The following is a 26,667-nucleotide window of genomic DNA, read 5'->3' as shown; positions in this document are numbered from 1 at the left end:
ACACAACACAAGAAGAAGTGAATCAGAATAAAATAGATATTGGAGAGGAGGAAGCAGGTGAAACTATTAGTTCTGATTTAATGGATGGCCACAATAAAGGAGATATTTCCCCTAAACACTTGACAAAAACTAAAAAGGGTCACAAGGCAAGAGATAAAAGTGTTCCTCCCAAGACAGTGGGAGGAGTACAAACAAGGATGGCATGTTCTAAAGGAGTTTCTCAATGAATAGCTCATTAATATGGAATATAAGGTCTGTAAACACTCAACAGGCTTTTGAGAGGGTAGTACTATTACATAAACAGAAACATTTTAATTATGTTGCGTTACTAGAGCCTTTCCAGCATGTTAGACATATTGACATGTACAAATTGTGGTTAAATATGGGGACATCATGGCATAATGTGAATGGGAAGATTTGGATTTTTGTGGATGCAGAAATTCAAGTAGAAATAATTAGAGATACAGAACAACTGTTATCCTGTAGATTCACTCATTTGGGTGATGGGCAAGAGTTGGTACTTACAGTTGTTTATGCGAGTACTGATAGAAGTGGAAGAATAGCTCTATGGGAGGATCTATATGACATGTCTTCACACATCACCATCCCATGGCTTGTGGGTAGGGATTTTAATGTCATTACAGATGACATTGAGAAATTTGGGGGTCTTCCTGTACAGTTTGCTGAAACAGAGGATTTTAGACAATGTATAGACATTTGCCAACTGATGGATCTTGGTTTTACTGGAAGTATGTTCACATGGTGGAATGGGAGATCTGATGAGGCTTGTATATTTAAAAGACTGGACAGATGTTTGGGAAATCAGGCTCTGCAGAATTGGTTTCCTAATTTGGAAGTAGAGCATCTCATTAAACAAGGTTCTGACCACTCCCCTTTGCTGGTAAATATGAGAGCAGATAGTAGACCAATTAGGAAATCTTTCAGGTTTCTTAATTTTTGGGTGGAGCATGAATCTTTTCTAGAGGTAATCAAAGAAAATTGGGTGGAATCTTATGGCTCAGACCCCTTCTTTAACTTTCATAATAAGTTAAAAAAGGTGGGACGAGCTCTCTCTAAGTGGAGTAGGGACACTTATGGTGATATCTTCAAGCAAATTGCAACTCTGGAGGAAGTGGTGCAGGTGCATGAGCAGGAATTTGAACAGAATCCTACAGGGCTTAACAGGGAAAGGCTACAAAGGGTACAAGCTGATCTGATCAGGTTTTATGCTATTGAAGAAAAATTTTGGAGACAAAAAGCAGGGATGCAGTGGTTTCAGGATGGAGATAGAAACACAAAATTCTTTCATGCTCATGTCAATGGAAAGAGAAGAAAGCTACAATTACAGAGAATTCAAGATCATATAGGTACCTAGCTGGACACTGAAGAGGAGATTGCGCAGGAAGCAATCGGATTTTTCTCAGACCAATTCAAAGAGGAAAATATCCCTACAGATTTCTCTATGCTTGATAAGATTCCTAAAATGGTTACAGAAGAACAAAATCAACAACTCTATGAAATGCCAGATGAAGCAGAGGTGAAAAGAGCAGCTTTTGGTTTAAATGGAGACAGTGCAGGGGGTCCTGATGGTTTCACTGGAAGATTTTTCCAAGCTTGTTGGGAAATTATTGCAAATGACTTGGTGACCATGGTGAGATCATTCTTCTGTGGGCGTGAACTCCGAAGGTATGTAACATGTACCAATTTGGTTTTGATACCAAAGAAGAAAGAAATTAATACATTTTCTGATATGAGGCCAATCAGCTTGAGTAACATCACTAGCAAAGTTATCTCAAGAATCATTCATGAAAGACTAATGTATCTGCTGCCTGAGATCATTTCACCTCAGCAATCAGGATTTGTTAAAGGCAGGAGTATTGTAGAAAACATTCTGTTGGCTCAGGAAATTGTACATGATATTAGGATTAGAGAAAATCCTGCAAATGTTGTCATTAAGCTTGACATGGAAAAGGCTTATGACAGGGTATCATGGTTATTTCTAACTAAAGTCCTGTGGAGAATGGGGTTCGGTGAATTTACTATTGATCTGGTGTTTAGAGTTATCTCAAATAATTGGTATTCCATTCTGATTAATGGGCAACCTCATGGATTTTTCAAATCATCTAGAGGAGTAAAGCAAGGAGATCCACTGTCCCCTACTTTATTCATTTTGGCTGCAGAATGTTTGTCTAGGGCTCTCAATGCACTGCATACTGAGGCTGAGTACAAGGAATATGGGATGCCAAAATGGAGTCCATATGTCAATCATTTGGCATATGCAGATGATACTATCATTTTCACCTCTGCTAATGAACAGTCTATGAGATTAGTGATAAAGACTTTGAGTAATTATGAGAAGGTGAGTGGTCAGAAGATCAACAAGCAGAAAAGTGTTGTTTATATGCATCATTTGACATCTCATAACATTAAGGAGCTGGTATTTTTTGTCACTCAGATTCCTAAAAAGGATTTTCTATTCACATATTTGGGTGTACCAATTTACTATGGGAGAAGAAGGAACATTCACTACAAGGAGATAATAGAAAAGATTCAGAATAGACTGAGCTCATGAACTGGTAAGCTGTTATCTATTGGAGGAAGGACAACACTGATCAAACATGTTTTACAGAGCATGCCTATACACCTACTACCCGCTTGTGACCCTCCTAGTGCTATACTTGCTCAGATTCATAGATTGTTTGCTAAGTTCTTTTGGAGCAACTCTGTGGGAAATTCAAGTAAACACTGGGCAACTTGGACAACCTTATGTCACCCACAAGAAGAAGGTGGCATGGGGTTCAGAAGCCTACAAGATATATCTAAAGCCCTCTTTGCTAAACTGTGGTGGAACATGAGAACCAAACAATCCTTATGGAGAACTTTCATGAGTAATAAGTACTTAAAGAAGTTTCATGCTGTGATAGCCCCTAGCGGATCAGGTACTTATGTGTGGAAGAAGATGATTAAATACCGAGATGAGATGGAACATGAGATATGGTGGAAGCTTCAACAAGGTAATTCTTATTTTTGGTTTGATAATTGGACAGGACTGGGAGCCCTATACCATATTACTCCACCAGATTTTGAGTGTGATCCCACAATCATTCTTGTAAAAGAAACTGCAGAAGTGGGGCAATGGGATGAACAGTTGCTAAGAAGAATCCTTCCTGAGGATCTAGCAAATCATATTGTGCAGCACATTAATCCACCAAATGAAAATGGCCAAGCAGATAAGGCTTTCTGGAAATTAGATTCGAGGGGGAAATTCACAGTTGGGTCTGCATTTCAATTGCTCAGACAAAGAAAAGACCCCAGTAATTGTATAAGCAGATGTGGATTAAAGGACTACCAATAAAGATATCTTTTTTTATTTGGAGATTTTGGAAGTTCAAACTACCACTGGATGATAAGTTGAAGAAATGGGGACACCAATTCCCTTCCAGATGCTATTGTTGTCAACATCCAGAAGTGGAAGATACCTCCCATGTCTTTTTACACTCACCAACAGCTCAAGCCATCTGGAAGTATTTTTGTGGACCAGTGGGAATAAATACTGAGAATTTGCAAGTCACCCAAATAATTAACAGATGGTGGGATATGCCTAGTAGACGACATGTCAAATGCATCAACCAAGCTGTCCCTGCTATTATTATTTGGGAACTCTGGAAGAGGAGAAACACTATGAGACATGAAGGGAAGGTGTCAATCACAAAACTCATTTACCAGGTGATGCATACTTTGATTCAATTCATGAAGGTGAGAAGGAAACATTTTAGGTATGCACCATATAATTGGAGTGTGATTGTTGAGGCATTACAGAGATACTCTCCAAAGATAAGAGTAACACTAGTGACTTGGAGAACTCCAGATATTGGATGGATAAAAGTCAATACTGATTGAGCCTCAAGAGGAAACCCGGGTAGGAGTTCATGGGCCTTTTGTGTAAGGGATGAAAGGGGAGATGTGATACAAGCACAGGCCAGAGAAATAGAGGATCTTCAAAGCACCAACACCGAGGCAGAGGCCCTAGCCATTTTACAGGCTCTTAGGTATTTAAAAGACAATCAATGGGATCAAATAAGGATAGAGACAGATTCACTTTTGCTGAAGAACTCTATTCAAAGGACATGGGAAATTCCTTGGCAAATCATTACTATGGTGGAAGAAATTTGGAGAATAAGTGAGGAAAAAGTGGTGGTGATAGAGCATATTTATAGGGAAGGAAACAAATTAGCAGATCACTTGGCTAATTTAGCTTTGGACACAGGGGACATACAATTCAATTCCTTTCATGACATGGAGAGCCACTGTAAAAGAATTGTGAACAGTGACAAATTACAGCTGCCCTATCTAAGAATTAGATCATGTTAAGGAGACTGAATATAGGGGGAAGGTCGGAGAAAAGGAGGTCCTCACACTCAAATCCTTTGGGAGGAGAATGTGAAGGATTTGGTTTACACTAACTGTTTGCTAATGGTTGCAGGTACACAAACTAACATAAATGGAGGATTTTTAATTCAACAGGTACCACAGAACAACCACACCGAAGGAATACCAACAAGCAGCGAAACACAGTGCAATCAGGATGTTGAGAAGAAATTGCAACTGGTTGGAGGCACTTTTGACAAATGACATGAAGTGGAATTAATGCTCTTAATGATTGAGCACATGGAACACAACAGACCTCTTGAGTACACATGGGCATACAGTTTCTATTTAGTGGTTGTTTCTTAGTTGGTGGTATTAGCACCCCGGGATGCTCATCCTACTGAGAACTGGTCATTAGTTAGAAAATGTACTGCCTTGGTGCATATAGAGGGCCAAATATAGAGCATGTGAGATATAGAAACAGAAGTTCTTTATGGAGCAATTATTTCAAATTTCATTCTATTAGTAAGTTTTTAACATTTTGTAATATCAAATTAAGACAAGTTATAAGTCTTAATTTGATCATTAGTTTAAGTTTTGTATTTTTCATTAGCCTTTTTGGCTACGGTTGTACAAACTTCTGGATTTTTTGATAAAATTTATAAAATTAGCTCTAGGCCAAAAGCCTAGTGGACTTGAATTTTAAAAAAAAAATGTCCCAAATTGATATAGTAAGTGTTGCGGACTGATTTGGAGAACTTTGTGCATTTAATGCAATCTTTATTTATGAGAACCATCAACCTATGTATATGTATAGTGTGGACGAATGTGGGTCATAGAATATGTCGAAGATCGCATTAATATTGCTTAACGTTTTAATTGTCGTAGTTATGAATTCTAGTTGGAATTGAGCATCTAATGACTCAAGAATTATGTTGAGATGCTATGGGTTGATCTAAGGCTTATTGTGCGTTTGATGTAATTCGTATATCTATGAAAATTTTGTCGTTATATTGTGGATTGTGATACAAAACATGACTTGAAAATGAGGAATGTAAATAGGGGGCTGCTCACGGTTTAGGGGGCTGTTTTCGGCCACTTTTGGAGCAAATTGTTGGATTGTTGGAGATATTATGTGAATTGTTTAGAATGCCCTTGAATATTGTGGTAAGGATTTGGGTTGATAATTAAATGTGTGAGCGATATTGTGGCTTGAATGTAAGCCGTTGAGTTGAATATTTGGAAAGTTGTCGAATGGTGTAAAAGAGAGATATTAATGTTGTTTTGCCTTTCGAATTGATTATCGATGTTCCTAGGTTGGTTATTGTGGTTGTTGTTGTTGATTTTGAGCGAGTTAAATTCTCGGGATGGCCTATTTACAAGGGAAATGCCCGAATTTTCCGTAGAATTTAATGATTAGTTTGGAATGAATGGCTTAAGTGCCCTTAGCTAATGTTTGGTGTTCATTGACATATTTGTAGACCTTGGGGAGCCCGATGCGTAGTTGGGATTAACTTTAGATTGGCTAGCTTGGAATGCGTACGAGGTATGTAAAGTAACCTCCTTTCTTTTTGGCATGTCTTAGTTTTACATAGGCTAGATTAGAGCCTTAAGGAAATTCCCAATTCGAAATCCGAGCATGTTATGATCCGTATATGTTCCTTGGCACTCTTATGTATGATTTGATGAAATATGAACCCTTATGTCTTTGAAATATCGCTTTCCGAATTTTGCATAAAAGGGTTCACTTTAAAGAAGTTCGTAATTTTTGGAATGCCATATCTTGCACAAATATGCTCGGATTACTCCAATATTTTTGTAGAAGTCTATATGACATATGATAGGTATGTTTTCCATAGGCGGGCCCGACTCGAGTAAATAACCACCCGTGGGTCCCGCGACTTTCCTTTATGAAAGTTGGAAACTTTTGAAAGAATTTGTTAAGACTATTATTTCGATTTTCAAATATGATCATTTTACTTTTGTTTGAATTTGTGATAATGATTTTTTTTGCATATGACTACTCACGACTCTATTCGTGCATCCTGTTATTCCTTTCGCCGAGTCCCGGGCCGGTTCTGTTATCGTGCGCACTTTGTTATACTCCGGAGTTATGCTGTGTTTATGGTTCACCGAGCTACTCGCAAAAGAGGGTCGGGTTCCACTTATATTTGGTGTTATGCTGTGTATGGCGTTATGCTGTGATGTGATATGTGACGGGGATACGGAGATTTGAGACTTTCTGGTGTTATGCTGTGTTATGGCGCCATCGACGGGCGGGCGACCATATTCTTCTGTACCCTATGCATGACTTACATATTTGAAACTAAACATTTTGATATGATTGGATTTGCACTTATGTTCGGCACTTCTGTTTCGTTTATGTCTCAGGTTTGTTTTCTGTATATTCTGCTTTGCATACTCAGTACATATTTCGTACTGACCCCCTTTCTTCGGGGGCTGCGTTTCATGCCCGCAGGTACAGACGCACAGTTCGGTGATCCCCCAGTTTAGGATATCCCTTTCAGCTGTTTGGAGTGCTCTTCTCATTTCAGAGCATACACTTTTGGTATAATTTTGGTTCGCTATGTATGTATATTTTCGTTCAGGGGTACGGCGGGGCCCTGTCCCGCCATATGATTCGTTTGGTCTGTTTAGAGGTCTGTAGACGTATTTGTGGGTGTGTGTGCCTACTTCTGTATAGATGTGTTTATATGATTCCATTCGTTATGGCAGCCTCGTCGGCGTGCATTTGTATATGTGTTTTGGACCATTGTGCCATTTGATAGCCTTGTCGGCTTTTGATATATTTGACAACCTTGTCGGCTTTTGACACATTTGGTAGCCTTGCCGGCTTTTTGATATATGTGCACATGTTCGGCGATGTATATTCCGTCGCCTTTTCTGATTCTGATATAATGTTTTGTACGTGCAATTGCGCAAGATAATATTCGTTCTCAACTCTGTTTAAAAATGATGAATATGAAATCTGTATTTAGCTTTGCTATGATGATTTAGTTTGTATGTCCGTTTGGGTGCCCAAGTAGGGCACCAGTCGCGGCCCACGGGGCTGGGTCGTGACAATGACGGGTTTTGGGAGGGGGGGGGGGGGGTACTCGGATAAATATTTTTGGCCGGCTGGGTTTTGGGCAATTAGTTTTGGAGGGGGCATGGACAGATAAATATTTTGCATTTTAGGAATATTTTGTGTTGTTTTCTCAAATTCTTGAAGTTGTCTTGACTAGACTCCTATGTGTTTCTGTTACAGTTCTTTGCTAAACCAAGTTGCTCTTCCAGAGACTGATCTTGTTAACTTCGGTTTTTATTTGGAATGTTTCAAAATTTAATACTCCATCCGTCTCAATTTATGTGACACCATTTGACTTGACACGTAGTTTAAGAAAGAAAGGAATACTTTTGACATGTGTGGTCCAAAACAAATCTTATATAAATGTGTGGTTGTAAATCATTCCATAAAGTTAAATTGCTTCAAAATATAGAAATGTGACGTTCCTTTTGGGAAAGACCAAAAGAGAAATGATGCCACATAAATTGGAACAGAGGTCAGAGGGAGTATGTCTTTTGAACAAATATATACAACTCTTTCTGAAAAGATGCATCCGAAATTCTTATATTTTAATCCATAACAATTTTGGCATTGAACTAACAAATGCATGTATTCTTTAGTTACCTCGAGATCATTAAAACTTTTTCTTATAGTTAAATCACTGCCTTCGTGCAAGTTCGTCCACTGGAATCCCCATTTCCACTATTATTTTGACTTTTCACTACTCTTAGGGCACATCTCCAATCATTGTAAAATAACAGATCTCGTCATTGAAAAGTATCTTAGTTATGTTTCACTCTCTATAAATACCTACCTAGCTTATATATAGAAATTAGAAAATACTTGAATGTCTTTATCCTCTGCCCTCTTTATCATTTCACTTTCTTTTAAGTCTCGTATCAATTAACTTTTTAATTTCTACAAAAGCAATTGAGAGATTTAAAAGTTCTCTGAAATTTCTATTTGTGTGGCTGGTGTCTGGGCAACCATAGACTAAGATGGTTTTCTATGCCATTTTCAAAAGGTATAAAAGGAACAGGTAATCGTCTATTGACTTTAATTTGGCGACTTAAATATGCTAAATAACTTATATGACAGAGAACAGCAGAATACTTTGTGTTTGCCTTCTTAGTCATATTAGATTTCAGCAACACATATAGTTTTTGTGGGATCACTGCAATCAACCAACTCAACTTATTTTTTATAGACTGAACAGGAGATCGCAATTCAAAAGACTAACCTATTAAATGAGCGAATCCATTCATCATGTAAATCATTGCTATTTCTCTTATTAATTAATGAGGGACAATTGACATACAACAAGTGTCCTGTTTGATGACCAACAACCTCGATTGACAAACAATAACAAGTGTCGTCCCGCTTGAGGACCAACAACCTCGATTGACATATATATACAACAAGCGTACATCGCCCTTGAGGACCAGCAACCTCATTGGTCATGGCTGACAAGACTGACCCGAATATCACCATGAAAGGATAGGGTACATACAATAGTTATCAACATGAAAGAGCTGAAAAGAGGAATGGAAAGGCTGGCCCGAAGGCTGCTTCACTGTTGTGAAAGTCATCCTTGAAAGAAGAAAGCCTGTTGAAAAGCACGCAAAATAATACTGGTGGGGAAATAATAAGTGGCCCCCTACCCCTCTCCTGCTGTGCTGGTGATGGTCACAAACCAAAAGGCATATGCACCAATTTGCCATTCCACTGACCAGTGACCACCATGCACATATTCCTTTCCTTTATCCACTTTTTTTTTCCCACCTGATATCTGATATTCACAGAACTGATTATATATTTTGGATTTGTGCCGTATAAGGCCCATTTAAGAGGGGAAGCGCTTCATGACAAGATCTTTTTCATACTCAAAGCTCAAACCTCATGAGATCTCTGTTTAAGGTGGAAGAATTCTATCCATCCCGCCATAATCCTGATCATTAGTTCCTCTATCCATTTAATTCCACTAATCCCAAACACCTTTTCATTTTCTTATGCGTAAATTATTACTACAACTTATCTACTTACAGTACTTACAAATGCTGACTTAATAAACAGTATTTGTAAATATTGAGCTTCAATATGTGCATTGGCATGATATTTAAGAAAGAAAGGTTCTTGAAATTTACGGTCTAAAACAAACTCCATTTGTATGGCTATAGATATCTCATTAAGAGTAAAATGAGAATTTTAAATTTAAATTATTATTAAATATAGAAATGTGACATTCTTTTCGGACAAATTAAAAAGAAAAATATGTCACACAAATTGAGACAAATTAAGGGAGTGTAAAGCTTGTTTAACGAGCATTTCAAGTGAAATAATGATTTGCGGTCACAAATAATAATTTTTTGTCAATTGAATTTCATCTCCAAAAATAACTTTAATCAAACTTCCAATACTTTTTTTTTTCAATTACAACTTCACAAGCTCTTTTTTCAACTGCAATCAAATATTGTACAAACGGAACGCCTACATAAATAAATTCCATCACAAAACTATATCATTTCACACAACTCTAAATTAATCACCAAAAAAAGACACTAAAAGGGGTATATTTATCACAATCTTAACAACTTATTGGTTACTAGTTAGTCAATGCCTTATAAACTAAACAATATATTAATTCTTGACGTTAGTAGGTGCAATTTTCATAGAGCAATAGGTGGATGAGTTGCCAAGGCAGCACATTGGACATGTCTTGGGCAGGTTAATAGGTGGTCATTAGTAAGCCCAACTGCCTGCATGAAGGAGTGTATAACAGTTGGGCCAACATATCTGAATCCTCTTTTCACCATATCTTTGCTCATTGCTTCTGATTTTGATGTCTTTACTGGAATTTTGTTGCAGGCCTTGTATTGTGTTGCAATGGGCTTGTTGCTCACAAATCCCCACAAGTACTTTTGGAACGACCCGAATTGTTTCTTGATCTGTAAATTGAATCAAGAATCAGACAAAACCATTAATATATAATCAGAGGTTTATAATGATAATATTATTAGGCATAAAGTTTTATTAAGTGTACTATTCCTCAAGCTTGACGACTTAATTTGATGAAGAGTTTTAACTTCTGCACACCTACAGTATGTATATTATTCTAACACATTCGCTTATTATATCGGTTTTGTAATTATAGAAAGACCACTCCATGGGTGTTGGACCTCGTTCGTGTTACCAATTTAGGTCCAAATCTTTGTTATGTCCCTTTGTTAAATATAATAGTCTCATTTATTTTTTTTATCGAATGTACTTCTTCGATCTAATAGAATGGATTTTCCATATCAAGACTAATGCTCCATCCAAGCCATTTCATGAATAAAATGTGACCAATTAATAGACCAACAAAATCAGTTGTTACAAATATGATCATATATATCAAGCTAATGTGTATGTTTTTTCTGTTTTATGAAAAGAATCACAAGCGTGTAACAATATGATAGTCTATTGAAACTCATTAACTCAGACTAATTTGATTTTGCGTCTGGTCAGTCCAATAAAGAGATAAGGCTCACTACCATTACATTACCGATGCTCGAAGCCGAGGCTTTTAGTTAAGAGTATAGAAATTCCAACCATTGTACCACAATTATTGGTGGTTAAGCCTGTACTCTTTAATTTTATGAAAGTGTTGGTTACTAAGAATCTAACATTTGGCTAAGTCAAGGCCAGATGTGTTATTCTGATTCCATGTGGCCCACCATGTGGTTATGTAATTAATTAAGTGGTGTAAGCTACATGCATGATTGACTAAATCATACAGTTTTGGAAGAAAAGGAAAAAGAATGAAATGGAAAAGACAGTTTAAAAGTTAATTAGAGATTTGTGTAATGCTAATATGGTAATTACCTCTAAAATTCTTTTAGAATTGTCAACAACCCCTCGAACTTGGCTCATCTCAATGCTATATTCAGTACTTGTTGAATTTATCTTCTTTTCATTGTATTTTGCAACAATTTCTGGATCAAATCCTGAAAAGGCATCCCTGAAAGAAAGAGCAAGCAAATTACATCTAAAACTTTCTAAAATTTGGAACTTTTTTTTTTTTATCTAATTAACTAAAGGAATTCTAGCAAGAAAAGCAAATACCCACCTGAAATCTTGCCTTTTCTTTAACACTGAAGTCCAGTCTGATCCAACTTGAGCCACAGTTAATACCAACAATTCAAATAGCAGACTGCATATATAAAATAAGGAAATTAGTCCCTAAATGCTTCTGATAAATATGAATAATTGGTTTAAGTTATACACAGCCAGGATTTTCACTTAAATATAAGGAAGTAAACACACGAACAAGCCAATAATTCACTTATCTACACAATGTAATTTTTCAAATGAAGGGGTGTCAATTAACTTTCAGTGGACAAAGGGTTGATGGTGTAGAATAGTTTTTACTCCATCATTATAATTTAACATGCTATAGCAGATTATTTAAGTATAACTACCTTCCAAATGACATAATTATGTACGTCATTTTGTATATCGTTAGTGCATAAAACTTAAACTCGACATGTGAAAATGTACATAAAAAAAGTGGGAGAAAAGTACTTACTTATCATCATGGACAGGAACTCCCCATTCTTCATCATGGTATGCAATATAAACAGGGTCTAAAAACAGAATATTTAGTTAGTTCCACTCATCACATGAGGTGTTTATCATAATTAAATTAAAATAAACTCAAGAAGTGATGTTCTAATTACCAGAATTAGGTGTGATAAAGCTGCATCTTTTGCCCTCTTTAAAACTTGAATTATTGGAAGAATCAAGCGGAGTGACTAATTTGACAGAATTAGTTCTTCCATAATGTGCAATTTTCTTTTTTCTTTGCACTTGCATGTTGGCAACTTGTTCCCTTCTTGCTGCTGCTATGCTTCCAGCAACTTCAAGAATCATAAAGGAAGAGTCTTTTTTACAAGAATCCTTCACCAAGATTGTAGAATCAGTATTTCCTTTTTTAGTTGTCACAATTTTCTCACAACTTGTATTCACTTTCTTGATAACTTGTTGTCTAGGGGACTTGATTTTAGGAGAAGCGAGAGGAGTTGAAATCTGTAAATTAGGTGACTTTTTAGGAGTCAGAATTTTCTCACTACTTGTTTGTTGTCTAGGGGACTTAATTTTAGGAGAAACAGGAGGAGTTGAAATCTTGAAACTAGGTGACTTTTTAGGTGTCAAAATTTTCTCACTACTTGTTTGTTGTCTAGGGGACTTAATTTTAGGAGAAACAGGAGGAGTTGAAATCTTGAAACTAGGTGACTTTTTAGGTGTCACAATTTTCTCACTACTTGTTTGTTGTCTAGGAGACTTGATTTTAGGAGAGATAGGAGGAGTTGTTAGTACTGAATTTTTCACTTTTGCAGCACTATTGTTATTTGTTGTTGAAGAAGGAGAAGAAATCTTGAAATTTGTTGATTTTTTGTGGGAATTGTGGCGTGCCAAGAGAGGGTCTCTATTGCTATATGGTTGAAAAACAGGGCGTCCATTGATATGAGAGGGTGTTTGTGGGGAAATATCAACAACCCCTGCTTGTTTCTTGGAAGAACACATTTTGGCTTGTGTTTTGTTTTCTTGGACAATGAATGTGTCAAAAGAGTGAAGAACAACAAAGGAAGAAGCAAAATGAATTTGAGGCTAGTGTTCAAATGAAGGTGATGAAGAAACTCAAAGGGGCTTAAGGAAGGAGAGAAGGTAAGGGAAATGTGAGGGTTTTATAAAGAAGATGAAGGGGTTGGACCCTTCGTGTGTGTGGGGCCACAGGGGTTGAGGGGTTGGGAGGGAGTGTGGGTAGGGGTGAAGCCAACCATAAAGTTATGCTCTGAACAGAATTCAATAGCATTAGCTCAAAACTGATAGAGTTAATAATAAAAAAAAAACGCACCTGAACTATCATGTGTAAAAGGGAATAATTAACAGTTGAGGTGTGTTTTAATAAATAATTATTGATAGTTTAGGTAGGAAATTTGTGTACCTGATAGTTCATATAGGAAACTCACGGAAAAGTGATAGTTCAAGTGTATTTTTTACCATTATCTCAAACTTATATTTATATTTAAACAATTTATTTATATATAACTAATTTTTGTAATTATGAATCATAAACTAAAATTTCTAGCTCTGTCTCTAATGTGTGTGTGGGGGAAGGAGAAGAGCGAGGGAAATGGGCGTGGGGTTAAGGAACATGTATGAGGGGAAGTAGTTAACTTAGTTGGAACATGGAGGAGTTGGGATATGCCATCTTGTGAGGGGCACTTACTTTTTGTTTAACATAACCACGAGGATGACAGTGACACAAACCTTCCTCGAATCAGCATCTGCATTTGCAAGGTTTAGAGTATTTAATATTGATCATGTAATTTTTTTTTCTAATGATTTAATTAGTTATAGTAGATTATTAGTATTTTATTTTCCAACTTACCTTTACGTTTGATACGGAGAGTTACATTGTTTTGTTCCCACCGATGTTTCAGTATTCCTTTTATAGTTTTGATTAATACAGACTCGTGTTGTTTTAAGACAAAATAAAGAGGGAAACGCTCTCCATCTGTTTTTTCATTGACTTAAACCCGAAACTTTAATTAAGGGTGGAAGATCCTATCCATCCCACCATATATATGCAGTCCAAAGCATAATTCTAAAAAACACTACTCCCTCTAATTTATTTATTTTATATGATACTACTTTTTTCCTTGTTAGCTATCCTATCTTTAATGGAAAGCTCTTACAGTCATAGAAATTTCATAATATATACTTAAGACGTTGAGTTCTAAGATCATTTTTCATATGTCTAAAGATATTTTTATTTTTTTCTTAAAAGTTGTTCAATTAAATATTGTAAAGTGGTTCGAACGCGGGATATGAAGTTGCATTTGTTAGGGAGCGATTTGTCTTCAATGTGAAACTTTCTTGACACCAATTCGAATTTAATCGAACCTTAATACGAATACTGAACATAGAGGAAAAACTAGAAAAACAAGATAAAGTGATATAATTTGGATAGGGGAGGAGAAAAGAAGTGTGGGAAACTATGTTGTTCGGACTCTTAAAAAATGTTGCTACATTCGTATCGGATTCTCCAAAACTGCTTAAATTTTGGAGAATCCGATGCGCATCTATCTACATTTTTAAAGAGTCCGAGCAACATAGGTGGGGAATGAAAGCGGTGGCAGTGCCAGCAGTTCAGGGATCCTTTTTTTTTTCCCCTACACTCTTTTCTGTGCCTTTACTGCTTCATTGCTAGCCAGCTCTGTCTCTTTTGGTTGCTGGAGTGAGGTTTAGGTTTTTTGGGGCCAGAAATAGACCAATCATTTCTTTTTCCCTTTAGAGCTGGCTTCATATTAATTCCCCTTTATTTCCTTCTCTTTATTCCTAGCTTTACATACCTTTTAGGAAAAATATCATTTCTTGATTAATTATTATTTATGTGATTAGTTGTAATTCAGTTTAGTTAGTACTTAGAAGTAGCCAACTGCCTGTATACAAAAAGTTGATATATCCTAACTCCAAAAGAAGGGCTTTTATTTAAACTTGCTTTGGCATTCTAATTCAAGATTCAGTACTGGAACAACTATTTTGAGTGCCCAAGACTTGAGTATTTCCCTACAATCCGAGGCGGATGTAGAGTTTAAATTTATGTTTTTATCATTGAATTTCATTGTACTTTCGTAATTATAGGTTCAGAACTTGATATATATTATTCTCTTTGTCCCAAATTAATTGTTACTTTAGCTCAAAAAATTGTTCCAAAGTAATTGTTATTTCAGGAATTCAAAAATAAAATTGGTAATTGCTTTAAGTTATACGCTTCATATTAATAGTCAAATATAGGAATAGAAAAAAAAAAAAAAAAAAGAAGCTAAATCTACTTTTATTAAATTGGGGTAACTTAGGCAATGAACGTGGAAAAAAAGAAGAAGCTAAAACGACAGTTAAAATGAGATGAATGGAGTAAAATTAGTAATAATATATTTGTGATTTGTATTAAAAATACCAAGTTAAACTGAACCATTGAGTTTTACGTACATTATATTCACTCCTGCTGGGAATGTTCTGAAAAGCTATCCGTAGATTTAATAATAACAAAACTATTGTGATTCAGCTGTATGACAATTATTTTCTGGTTATTGGCTTAAAACTTAACCGCGTCATAGTAGGGAATGAGAACTCGAAAACACATAGTTGTCAACTGTTAGAAGAATAAAAAAAATTGTAATTATTTTTAAATGATCTGATTATGTAAAACCTTTTATACAATTAATGTGTAAAACTTAAACTCTTACTAATATCAACAGGGTCATTTTGCAATGAACAAGCTAGGTTTAAAGTATGGAACGCTAAGATGATAATTCACTGGTAATTTGATTCTGAGCTATTATGACTTTTTCAAGTTTCATCCATTAATTTTAGGGTAAGAATCTTATTCCCCTCGTCTAGTGGCCATAGGCATGTTCCTATCACTAGCCATGGCATTTAAGACAGTGCCTTTTGTGGATGTCTATGTATTATTGAGTCTTATCAGAATCTAAGTTTACTATGCAATTTTGTGATATAAAGTAAGAACAATTGGCATATGGAGTACAAGAAAACCGTGAACGGTAAGACATTATTAGAAGCAGTTGAACGCAGTGACTATGCTAATTTTTTTGTAAATAGCGTTTGTCTATACATAACAAAAGCTTGATGCACCGGACTGTTTTTAATTTAGCATTGCTCACTATCACAACTTTAGGGGGCTTGGGTATATATGGTGTTGTAGAAGTTCTAGCTAAGACTTCAATGCGTATTTTTTTTGTCCAAAATTAATATTACGTTGCATCATTTTCAGGAAGGGTTGACTTTTTACATATATGTATATGTTTCACGAAAATATTACTTATATATGTATTTATAAAAAAAAATTCGATAAAGCAATGTCAGATAATATCTCCTAAAAGGGTGTCTCGGATTGAGGTAGTAGGTGATGATGAATCCCAATGGTTCAGCTGCAAGAACAATCTATTTTTTGGTGCCTTGTTCCAATCACTGGTGTTTTCATTTCTCCAAGAGTATAATCTAAACCTTACGTTGTAAGCAATATATGTGACAAGTGTGAAATCTTGGACTTCAAGCAGTACTATATTAGGTAAAGTGACTGATCAAATTAAACTGTAAGAACTGATTATAAGGGATTAGGAGTACTCAAAAGATTAACTGTTGCTTGATTTAAGATTAACTCGATATAATTTGGTTCGGATAGATTAAACGTTCTGGGTAAATTTGAACCATTAAGTTAAAAGGTCAAATATAATTCTTTTAATTAGAAAAAAAAAAACTCGTGTTGGAAAGCTTCCACTTGAAGTGAATAAGGGAATAATACCAAATTTACAATAGAGATATATTTGACCCCATTTATTAACTGAGTCAAATTTGAACTATTTTGCAAAATTTAGGGGCAAATCTAGATCTTTTCCCTTCAGTTTATTTGTTAACTCGTCGAGCTTGACTCAGAATTACTATAACTACTCAAGTTCAACTTTGAAAATATAATCAACCAATCAACTACGTTTCAATTACAAACCTTTTGTTATCCCAAATAAAGTAGTACTAATATTAATGGATGGAAATCACATTTAAGTCACTTTGGATTTCAATAGAAAAGAGAAAGACAAGCCATGTGCAAATCCAACAAATGCATCGAATAATGAGACGCAAAAACAAGGCATAACACATGATTGAGTCTTTGACATCTATCTTATCAATTCGTACCTCCATAAAACAGAAAAATCAGACAAAATTATTTGTACACCTTCCTCGCAAATTCTCTCCCTTTTTTGTATTTTATTTGTTTTCTAAAAATATCAGGAATAAAGGACACACGGAACTTTCACACTTAAAATCAATGAGACCAAACTAAAATGTTTAAATTGAAGTTCTTAAAATAAAAAATTATACATGACAATGGGTCTATACTTATTATAGCTGTATTATTTGTAAGTTTTTTGTAAGTAAATTATACTTTATATTACTCGGCGATTCACTCTTATCCTTTCGGTGTCGCAAAAGAAAAAAAAAAGTTATGAAAAGAACCACGAAAAAAATACTGAAAAATGAATCTCGTGACTAAAAGAAATTATCCGAACATATGATTAGGAATATGTCAATATATCGACTGCTCTTTTGCACATGTCGGGCTCTGTTTCTGGGATTTTTCTTCTCTTTTTGTCTTATATATTTTCATAAATACAAAAAAAAAAAAAGGGGGGGAAAAATAGCTTATAGGATTATGTATTATTGTTGTACGTACAATCTGAAGTGGGAAACTTCAGTTCTTAAAATACTTTATGCAATTATTATATGAAACACACATGCTCAATCACCGCCCAGGCATATGTGATATCATTAACGGAAAAGGGCCAAAATTACACCTGAACTTTGAAAAATAGTTCATCCATACCCTTCGTTATACTTTAGGGCCAATTATACCCTTACAGTTATACTATGGGGTCAATTATACCCTTCTGTCTAACTGTTGCCACGTGGCATCATCCCAGCCCTTCAAAATTATTTTACCCTCAAATAATTTTTTACTCACTAAAATAACTCAATCCGACCCGAATTTTTTTTTCAACAAAAATAATACGGATAATTTTTATATTTTTTTCTGGAAAAATTATCCGTATTATTTTTGCTGAAAAAAAAAATTCGGGTCGGATTGAGTTATTTTAGTGAGTAAAAAATTATTTGAGGGTAAAATAATTTTGAAGGGCTGGGATGATGCCACGTGGCAACAGTTAGACAGAAGGGTATAATTGACCCCATAGTATGACTGTAAGAGTATAATTGGCCCTAAAGTATAACGAAGGGTATGAATGAACTATTTTTCAAAGTTCAGGGATAATTTTGGCCCTTTTCCGTATCATTAATATATACATAGCCAAATAATGTCATAATGCATGTGTACTAATTCCCTTCTTGTTTTCATCCTTGTTTCTTGAAGATGTGTTATACCGCATTTCATCATTTTCTTTATCCAATATCATTAATAAATAGGCCAAAGTCATAGATGGACCCCTGAACTTGTCCTGATTTTCCATCTAGACCCCCCAACTGAAACGTTGACCATCTGAACCCCCGAACATAAGATAAACTGTGCCATTTGAACCCCCTCGTGCCAGCTGGCACACGCGTGAAGCTCACTGCTTTAAACAGAGCGTGAGAGACCAATTTTTTCTTTTTTTGAATTTTTAATCATTAAAAATTAATTTTAACAAAAACTCTATTTTAAAATCTATTTAAACAATTAAAAAAATTGAAAAACCCAACCCATCCTCTCCGATAGCCCACTTCACCGCCGCCACTGCCGCCACTGCCGCCGCTGCCTCCTCTGCCGCCGCCTCCTCCTCCGCCGCCATCGCCGCTTTCTTTTTTAAAATTTTTAAGCAATAAAAATTAATTTTAACAAAAACTCTATTTAAATAGATTTTGAAGCGGTGGCGGCGGGGGAAGTGGCGGCGGTGAAGTGGGCTATCGGAGAGGATGGGTTGGGTCTTTCAATTTTTTAAAATTATTTAAATAGATTTTAAAATAGAGTTTTTGTTAAAATTAATTTTTAATGATTAAAAATTTAAAAAAAGAAAGCGGCGGCGGCGGAGGAGGCAGCGGCGGCAGTGGCGGTGGCAAGGTGGGCTATCGGAGAGGATGGGTTGGGTTTTTTTTTTAATTATTTAAATAGATTTTAAAATAGAGTTTTTGTTAAAATTAATTGTTTTTGTTGACATGACTTATTTAAAAAAAAAAAAAAAAAAACAGGTAACATGACATGGCTCCATGTCACTGGTCTATTTTTCCATGTCACAGCAAGTGAGCTTCACGCGTGTGCCCAGCTGGCATGAGGGGTTTAAATGACACATTTTATCATATGTTCGGGGGTTCAGATGGTCAACGTTTCAGTTGGGGGGTCTAGATGGAAAATCAGGACAAGTTCAGGGGTCCATCCATGACTTTGGCCTTAATAAATACATAGCTAAATAAAGTCATAATGCATATGTACTAATTCCCTTCTTGTTTTCGTCCTTGTTTCTTGAAGATGTGCTATACCGCGCTTCATCATTTTCTTCATCCAATAAATGAGGTTCTTATATATTATATTTTATTAATGTGCACAGCTAAAAGAAGACGTGAATTCAAGATTTTAATCTTGTTCGAGTTCGAAATTTTACCACAAATAATTTACTTGATTTGAACTCTATTATTCGAATTTATTAAGTAGAATTCTAAAATATAGGGTTTTGCTAAAATATAGTTAGCAAAACCCACATATATATATATATATATATATATATACATATAGGATTCGAAATCAATAGAGTTCAAATGAATCGAAATCAATAGAGTTGAAATGAATCGGTAAATTTGTAACTACATCTGCCCCTATGTGGGTGTTATGATATGAGCTTATTTCCAGCAGAAGTTATTTAATATTTAGCCACATTTGCACTATCTAGCCAGAATTAGTTTAGAATAGTTTGGTCATTATTTCAGCTTTCAATAATTGCATTTTAGTCCTTGTCATTTCCTTGTCTTTGTAACGACTTAGTCATGCGTTCCAATACATGTTAGAATTAGGCTGATGTAATCGTCCTTTATATTAGCTGGGTTGTACTAGTAGTCCTTTTATGAAATATATGAATCTATATCTTTTTCCCCAATTCTTCTTTTCTCTATCTCATTTCTGTCTTCTGCAACTTAACTCACGACTTGAGCTCTCAATCAGCTCAAATTGTGACATTGGTATCAGAGCAATCACGGTTCTAGGGCCAGAAATGTTGGATAATCAAAAGTTTAAAGGATTAGAGGAATTAAAAAGCTTGAAACTCAGGTTCAATCCATGGCTGCCAATAATGCCAAAATATTCGAGGTACTAGAAACGAACTAGAACCAATTCTCGTCGCAGCTACAAGAAACACAGGAAACTAAAAAGAAATTAGAGCTGATAATCTCTCAACTAGAAGCAATGAAACAATCTAACACTGCTGACACCATACCGGGATTTATGGCTTCCAACGTTCATGGACATCCAAGTACCTCCGAACAGGCCAAACCATGAACAATCGTATGCAGGTAACACCTTCTTCTACTCCTACTAGCTATCCAGTCGGAAGGGGATTTACTTTTCCTCCTATTTTTTCAGCTCAAAGTTCACCGTACCAGCAATTTCCCTTTCACTTCCAACCCATTCACAAAACCACACAGCCCGTCACCGGTAACCCCTAATTACTCCCTTTACCCACCACAAATACTAACCATAACCCCAAAAATACAATCAATTCCTGCGACTCCTTCAAAGCTAAAATCAATTTTTCGGAGTTCAATGGAACTAATCCCCAAGGATGGATAACAAAATGTGAATAGCTCTTTGAATTATCAAATTCCCGACCATAGCAAAATGAGTTATGTATCAGTTCACTTGAAGGAAAAGGCAGATGTATGGTTTGATAGCCATATATTGGAGAAGAAGGGTACTAATTAGCAATTGTTTTGTGTTGAAGTGTGTCGAAGGTTTGGTAACATTAGATCCCTTGACATAGTTGATGAGTTCAACAATCACAAACATACTGAGAGTATTGAGAGTTATCAAGAGAAATTTGATAAACTGAAAACATATATGTTATTGGTGAATCCTTTGCTAAATCATACCCAGTTTATTTCTAGCTATATTAGCGGACTGAAATATGAGATCACCTTTGGTGGGAATGGCTATCCCACTGCCTTGATGGATGCCTTTGAAATTACTAGGTTTGGTAATATTAGATCCCTTGACATAGTTGATGATTTTAACAATCACAAACATACTGGGAGTATTGAGAGTTATCAGGAGAAGTTTGATGAACTTAAAGCATATATGTTATTGGTAAATCCTTTGCTAAATGATACCCACTTTATTTCTAGTATATTAGTGGATTGAAATCTGCGATCAAACCTTTGGTGGGAATGGCTAATCCCACTACCTTGATGGATGCCTTTGAAATTGCTAAATCATATGAAACCTCTTTCAAAGCCTTTGCTAAAGCCATATCACCTAGATCAAACAATTATCCACCAACCAACCAAACCAGAGACATGGTTCCTTAACAAGGAACTACTCAAAACCCATATTCTAGAGCTGTGGTACCTTATTTAGGACCCACTCAAGCCTAAAATCTCAGAGCTTTTGTTCCAAAAACAACTCTCTTCAAACTAAACCCTGCACTAATGAGTTGAGGGGTAAAGGATTATGTTATAGGTGTCATGAAAAATATTACCCTGGTCACCAATACAGATCAAAAACTTTGAATGCCATTACTTGGGAAAGTGCTGAATAGGGTATGCCTATTCCAGCAATTCAGGAAGAGGGTGACAGTAGTGGAGTTAATTTAACTAATGAGGATGAAAAGCCCCCTGAGGAGGAAGAACAAGTCACTGAGATGACAGTTTCCTTATGTGTAGCCTTGGGATTAGATGATTTTCCTTCCACTATAAGGATTCTTGGGTATGTTATAAAATACATATCATTAATTTGATTGATTATGGCTCCACTCACAGTTTTATGTACCCTCAATTAGTTAAAAAGTTAGAGATTGGATGTTGTTCCTTATTTGATCCCTAGGAAGGTGAAGGTGGCTAATGGTGTTGATATGCTGTGTAGAGGATAATGTTCACAGTTTTGGTGAAAAATGCAAGAGGAACACTTTTGTTTTGATATGAGATTATTGAAGATTGGGGGTCTTGACATGGTTTTGGGTATTGATTGGTTGGATATGTTCACCTCAATCATGCTCAATACAAGACCTCATAGCATCACCTTCTTTAGAAGTGATCATTGGGTGACAATAATGGGACAACAAGAGGAGCACAAAATGGTCAGTACTGGAGAACAACAAGTGCAAAAGCTGTTCAGCAAACATTGGGAGGCTGTTAGTGTTGTCTGCATCGTTGAGAACTTATTTGATGACACTAAAGAAGGCTTAGATGACTCAATGGTTCCTGCTGAAGTAACAACATTATTACACACTTTTCATAATGTGTTTGAAGAACCACAAGCGCTACCACCTTACAGGGACTGTGATCATGTTGTTCTATTGATTTCTAGAGCTCAACCATTCAGTTTGAGGCCTACATGTACTCATTTTATCAAAAGAAGGCAATTGAGAAGATTGTTAGTGAAATGTTAGCATCACAAACTGTAGTGCCTAGTCATTCATGCTTTGCATCTCCTGCATTGTTAGTTAAGAAGAAAAATAACACTTGGGAGATTATGTGTTGATTCTAAGAGGTTAAATTCTTTGACTGTTAAGAATAGGTATCACGTTCCTATGGTAGAGAATTTACTAGATGAACTAAATGGCTCCAAATTGTTTTCCAAAATAGACTTAAGGAATTCAAATCACCATTTGACCTTATTCCTTATAATTCAAAATTATTTCGCATTTTACGAAGATACAAAAATGCCGGATGTAACAGCCCCAAAGCATTGTTAGTGACAGAGACAAAGTGTTTCTGAACCTATTATGGAAAGAGTTGTTCAAAGGTCTGAAAATTGAATTGAAGTTTAGCTCTGCCTATCACCCCCAGACAAATGGGAAAACTGAGAGAGGGAACAAGTGTTTGGAAAATTATTTAAGGTGTATGTGCAGTCATTAACCAAGTGAATGGCACAGATGGTTGTCCTTAGCTGAGTTTTGGTACAATTCAAATTACTATACATCCACAAAGATGTCCCCATTTAAGGTGTTGTATGGTTATGAACCCCCTCAGTTGGCTTTTAAGTTGAAGCTCAATCCAAAGTAGCAGCAGTGGATAGTGGCTCCAACAGAGGCAGATCATGACTGAAGTCTTAAAGGACAACTTGGACAAGGCTCAATAGAGAATGAAGTTCTTTGCTGATAGAACGAGAACTGAGAGAGAATTTGAAGTTGGTGATTTGATGTATTTAAAACTGCAACCTTATAGACAGACCATTGTGGCAATTAGAAGCAATGTCAAGCTGACTTCTAAATATTATGGACCCTATCGAGTGATCAAAAGGCTTAGTTTTGTGGCTTATGCACTACAATTTCCTTCAACAGCTAAGATACATCCAGTTTTTCACATCTCTCGCTTAAAGAGAAAGATTGGGTCCAATGTAATTCCAGCAATAGATCCACTAATATGCTCATCTGAGGGGCAACCACTTACAGAACCAGTTGCAATTTTGGACAGAAGAGTTGTGAAGCAGGGCAATGTGGTAGTAACTCAAGTGTTAGTACAATGGGTGAATCTTTTACCTAAAGAAGCTACATGGGAGGATTATAATTTTCTGATCTCTCAATTTCCCAACTGTGATCCTTGAGGACAAGGATCTTAAGGGGGATGGAATGTCATGATATGAGCTTATTTCTAGCAGAAGTTATTTAATATTTAGCCACATTTGCACTATCGAGCCAGAATTATTTTAGAATAGTGTGGTTGTTATTTCAGCTTTCAATAATTGCAGTTTAGTCCTCGTCATTTCCTTTTCTTTGTAACGACTTAGCCACGTGTTCCAATACACGTTAGAATTAGGCTGATGTAATCGTCCTTTATATTATCTGGGTTGTACTGGTAGTCCTTTTATGAAATATATAATCTATATCTTCTTCCCCAATTCTTCTTTTCTCTATCTCCGTTATTTCTTCAACTAAACTCACTAATTGAGCTCTCAATTAGCTCAAATCGTGACACTGGGAAAGGGTGTTGACTCCCACATCGACTTTGTACGGATGGCGTGGTCTGTTTATATGGTTTGATTCTTGAATTACCCTCATCCCATGAGCTATTTTTCGGATTAAACTTGGATAATTGCCAGTTTTCTTAGTTGTTTAATTTGAAGTGAAATGACGTCCTTATATAATATTAAGAACACAAAGCTAATTTAGGTTGAAATTGTTATCTTTCGGAACAAATTGAATCTCTACCTTTCGGAACAGAGACTTCTGTTTATAAATCGTTAAAAATAACGAAAATAATATATAAAAATGGAGTTACTAATTATCCAATTCAGTTTCTGAATTTCTAAAGATGATGTCCTCTTAAATATTATCACAAAAGTCTATTTCACTTCAATATCATAAATTGCTTAAGTCAAGGAAATTCAAAAGGCTAGCCCGGTGCACTAAGGTTTCGCTATGCGCGGGGTCCGGGGAAGGGCCAGGCCACAAGAGTTTATTGTACGCAGTCTTATCCTGCATTTCTATAAGAGGCTATTTCCATGGCTCCAACCTTATATATAGTGTAATTTTTCAATAAAGGGATACAGATAAATCCCTTATGCTCCTATCTCCCACCCTGAATGGGGCGATAACTATGACCTACATGCATGCTTGGTTTTGAACACCTACAATCATATCATTATGAATTATTGTACGTACATGATCTAAATAATGTTTACAACACACTCGAGCAACAGTGAAAAGCTCTCTTATTTTTGTCTCACAAGCAAGAGAGGTATTATATAAGGGTCCCAAACATCCTTCAGCCAACCAACAAAAAGATATAATAAAAAAAAAAGAAAAAAAAAGAGTATTACTTACATATTTCCAGCTCTAAGAGGTCTTTATTAAAGAGGCAGGAGGACCAAGGGCAACTAGATCAATTAATACGTACACTAAAGATGATGGAACGTTTATGTTTAAAGGCAGAAAGTGGCAAAATCAACTCTTTTTTTTAAAAGTAATTCGCTTAACTCGTTCAAGTTTTAATAAGTTGGATATTATGATTCATTTCTTGATTTAACCTAGCGGGTTGAATTCGAAATGATCCATCATTATTGGGACAAGCGCATAGATGGATTGTTTTTGGGATCACTATTTAAGTCATAACCGTAGTGTATAAGAATTTGCAAGTTTAACCACTTTAAAACCAACTTCAGACATACATAATTCAAATTGCAATTATTCACACATGAAGTTTGGCATTTTGATTGTGCAAGCAAACTTCCAACATTTTTTCTTGAAGTTTATCTTGCCAAGACCAAACTTCCAACAATCGTGCCTAAAGTTTGTTTGCCAAGACCAAACGTCAAACATGTATATGTGAAATTTCAAACATATATGTTCGAAATTGAAAGTAATTTTTTTTGGAGTTTGAACTACTAATCTCTATGTGACCAATGTTTCAAAGCATTACAACAACACCCCACTTGATTTAAACTCAATTTTCATATTCAAAATTCAAGACCCACTTCAAGCTTGGAACAATGGTGATTTTAATGCTAAAAAACAGTATCCGAGTACGGATGCAAACTAAGTGTTTAAAATATGTGATTACGCCTTAAATTGCGATGTGCAAATTAAATAGGCTGCCTCTGCAAAAAAAAAATAAAAAATCATTATTGACTAAGGCCAACATGGTATAACCCAAGGGGTTAAAATTCAATCCAACCTTAATTTAAGAAAAATACATTGACATTTCTATTTTCTTTTTTGAAAAGCAAAATAAAAAGGAGGAGAGGTTGGGTCATGTTGGACGAATTGGATTATGAAACGATTATTTAATTCACCTTGACATTGGCGGAGCCACATGCATTGGCCAAAAAATTACGCTATGTAAATAAGTAAAAAGAATATTTTTATGTATATATACTATGTGTTGAACCTCCTTAATTTCATCGTATATTTACTTTTTTTATATTTTGACACCTCTTAGTAAAAATCCTAACTCCGCCACTGCACCTTGACCCAAACAAACGTTGAACATGTTGGACGATGACCCTTTTATTGATTTTAACCGTTTTGACCCGCTCAATTTGATGTGGATTTGACACTATTTGTACATATTTAAAAAAAGGGAGAATAATCTATATATACGTACGAATAGGGTATATATACAAAATATGACGATATTTTTCAGTTTACAAAACATACCAATAGATTTCTTACAAAACATATACGAAAATTTTGTGTATGAAATGTGTATATCTCACTCAAAGCATAAAATTTTCGCTCAAATTTTTGTGTATGAAATATGTATATCTTGCTCAGGACTTAAAAATTTCACTCAAATTTTTGTGTATGAAAATTATACTATGAAATATGTATATCTTGCTCAAACCTTAGAATTCTCAACATTTTTCGTGTATGAAAATGTATAAATTGGTATGAAATATGCATATAACTGTATAAATTTTGTATAAAGTTCATGTTGGGTTTTTGGAAATTTATTACAACTACAACAACATTTTATACAAC

The 26,667-nt window shown here is 35.5% G+C and overlaps 1 protein-coding gene across 1 annotated transcript; it reads right to left on the bottom strand.

Moving 5' to 3' along the window:
* Positions 1 to 9,813: 9,813 nt before the first annotated feature.
* Positions 9,814 to 13,140, bottom strand: LOC132631872 (uncharacterized). Its single transcript, XM_060347588.1, has 5 exons — positions 12,151 to 13,140; positions 12,000 to 12,057; positions 11,541 to 11,624; positions 11,297 to 11,432; positions 9,814 to 10,380 (listed from the first exon to the last, which is right to left on the bottom strand). The coding sequence occupies exons 1-5, from the start codon at positions 12,995 to 12,997 to the stop codon at positions 10,102 to 10,104; spliced, it is 1,404 nt and encodes a 467-aa protein (XP_060203571.1). The 5' UTR covers positions 12,998 to 13,140; the 3' UTR covers positions 9,814 to 10,101.
* Positions 13,141 to 26,667: the final 13,527 nt, after the last annotated feature.

The sequence above is a fragment of the Lycium barbarum genome, chromosome 1 (assembly GCF_019175385.1).
Source record: "Lycium barbarum isolate Lr01 chromosome 1, ASM1917538v2, whole genome shotgun sequence".
NCBI lineage: Eukaryota > Viridiplantae > Streptophyta > Magnoliopsida > Solanales > Solanaceae > Lycium > Lycium barbarum.
This window is presented reverse-complemented; position numbering and strand designations above follow the sequence as displayed.

Coding starts and splice junctions, on each gene's coding strand:
- LOC132631872 (XM_060347588.1), bottom strand. CDS start 12,997: ATGTGTTCTTCCAAGAAACAAGCAGGGGTTGTTGATATTTCCCCACAA. Junction 12,058..12,150: donor CTTTATCACACCTAATTCTG/GTAATTAGAACA, acceptor TTCTGTTTTTAG/ACCCTGTTTATATTGCATAC. Junction 11,625..11,999: donor GTTCCTGTCCATGATGATAA/GTAAGTACTTTT, acceptor TTATATATGCAG/TCTGCTATTTGAATTGTTGG.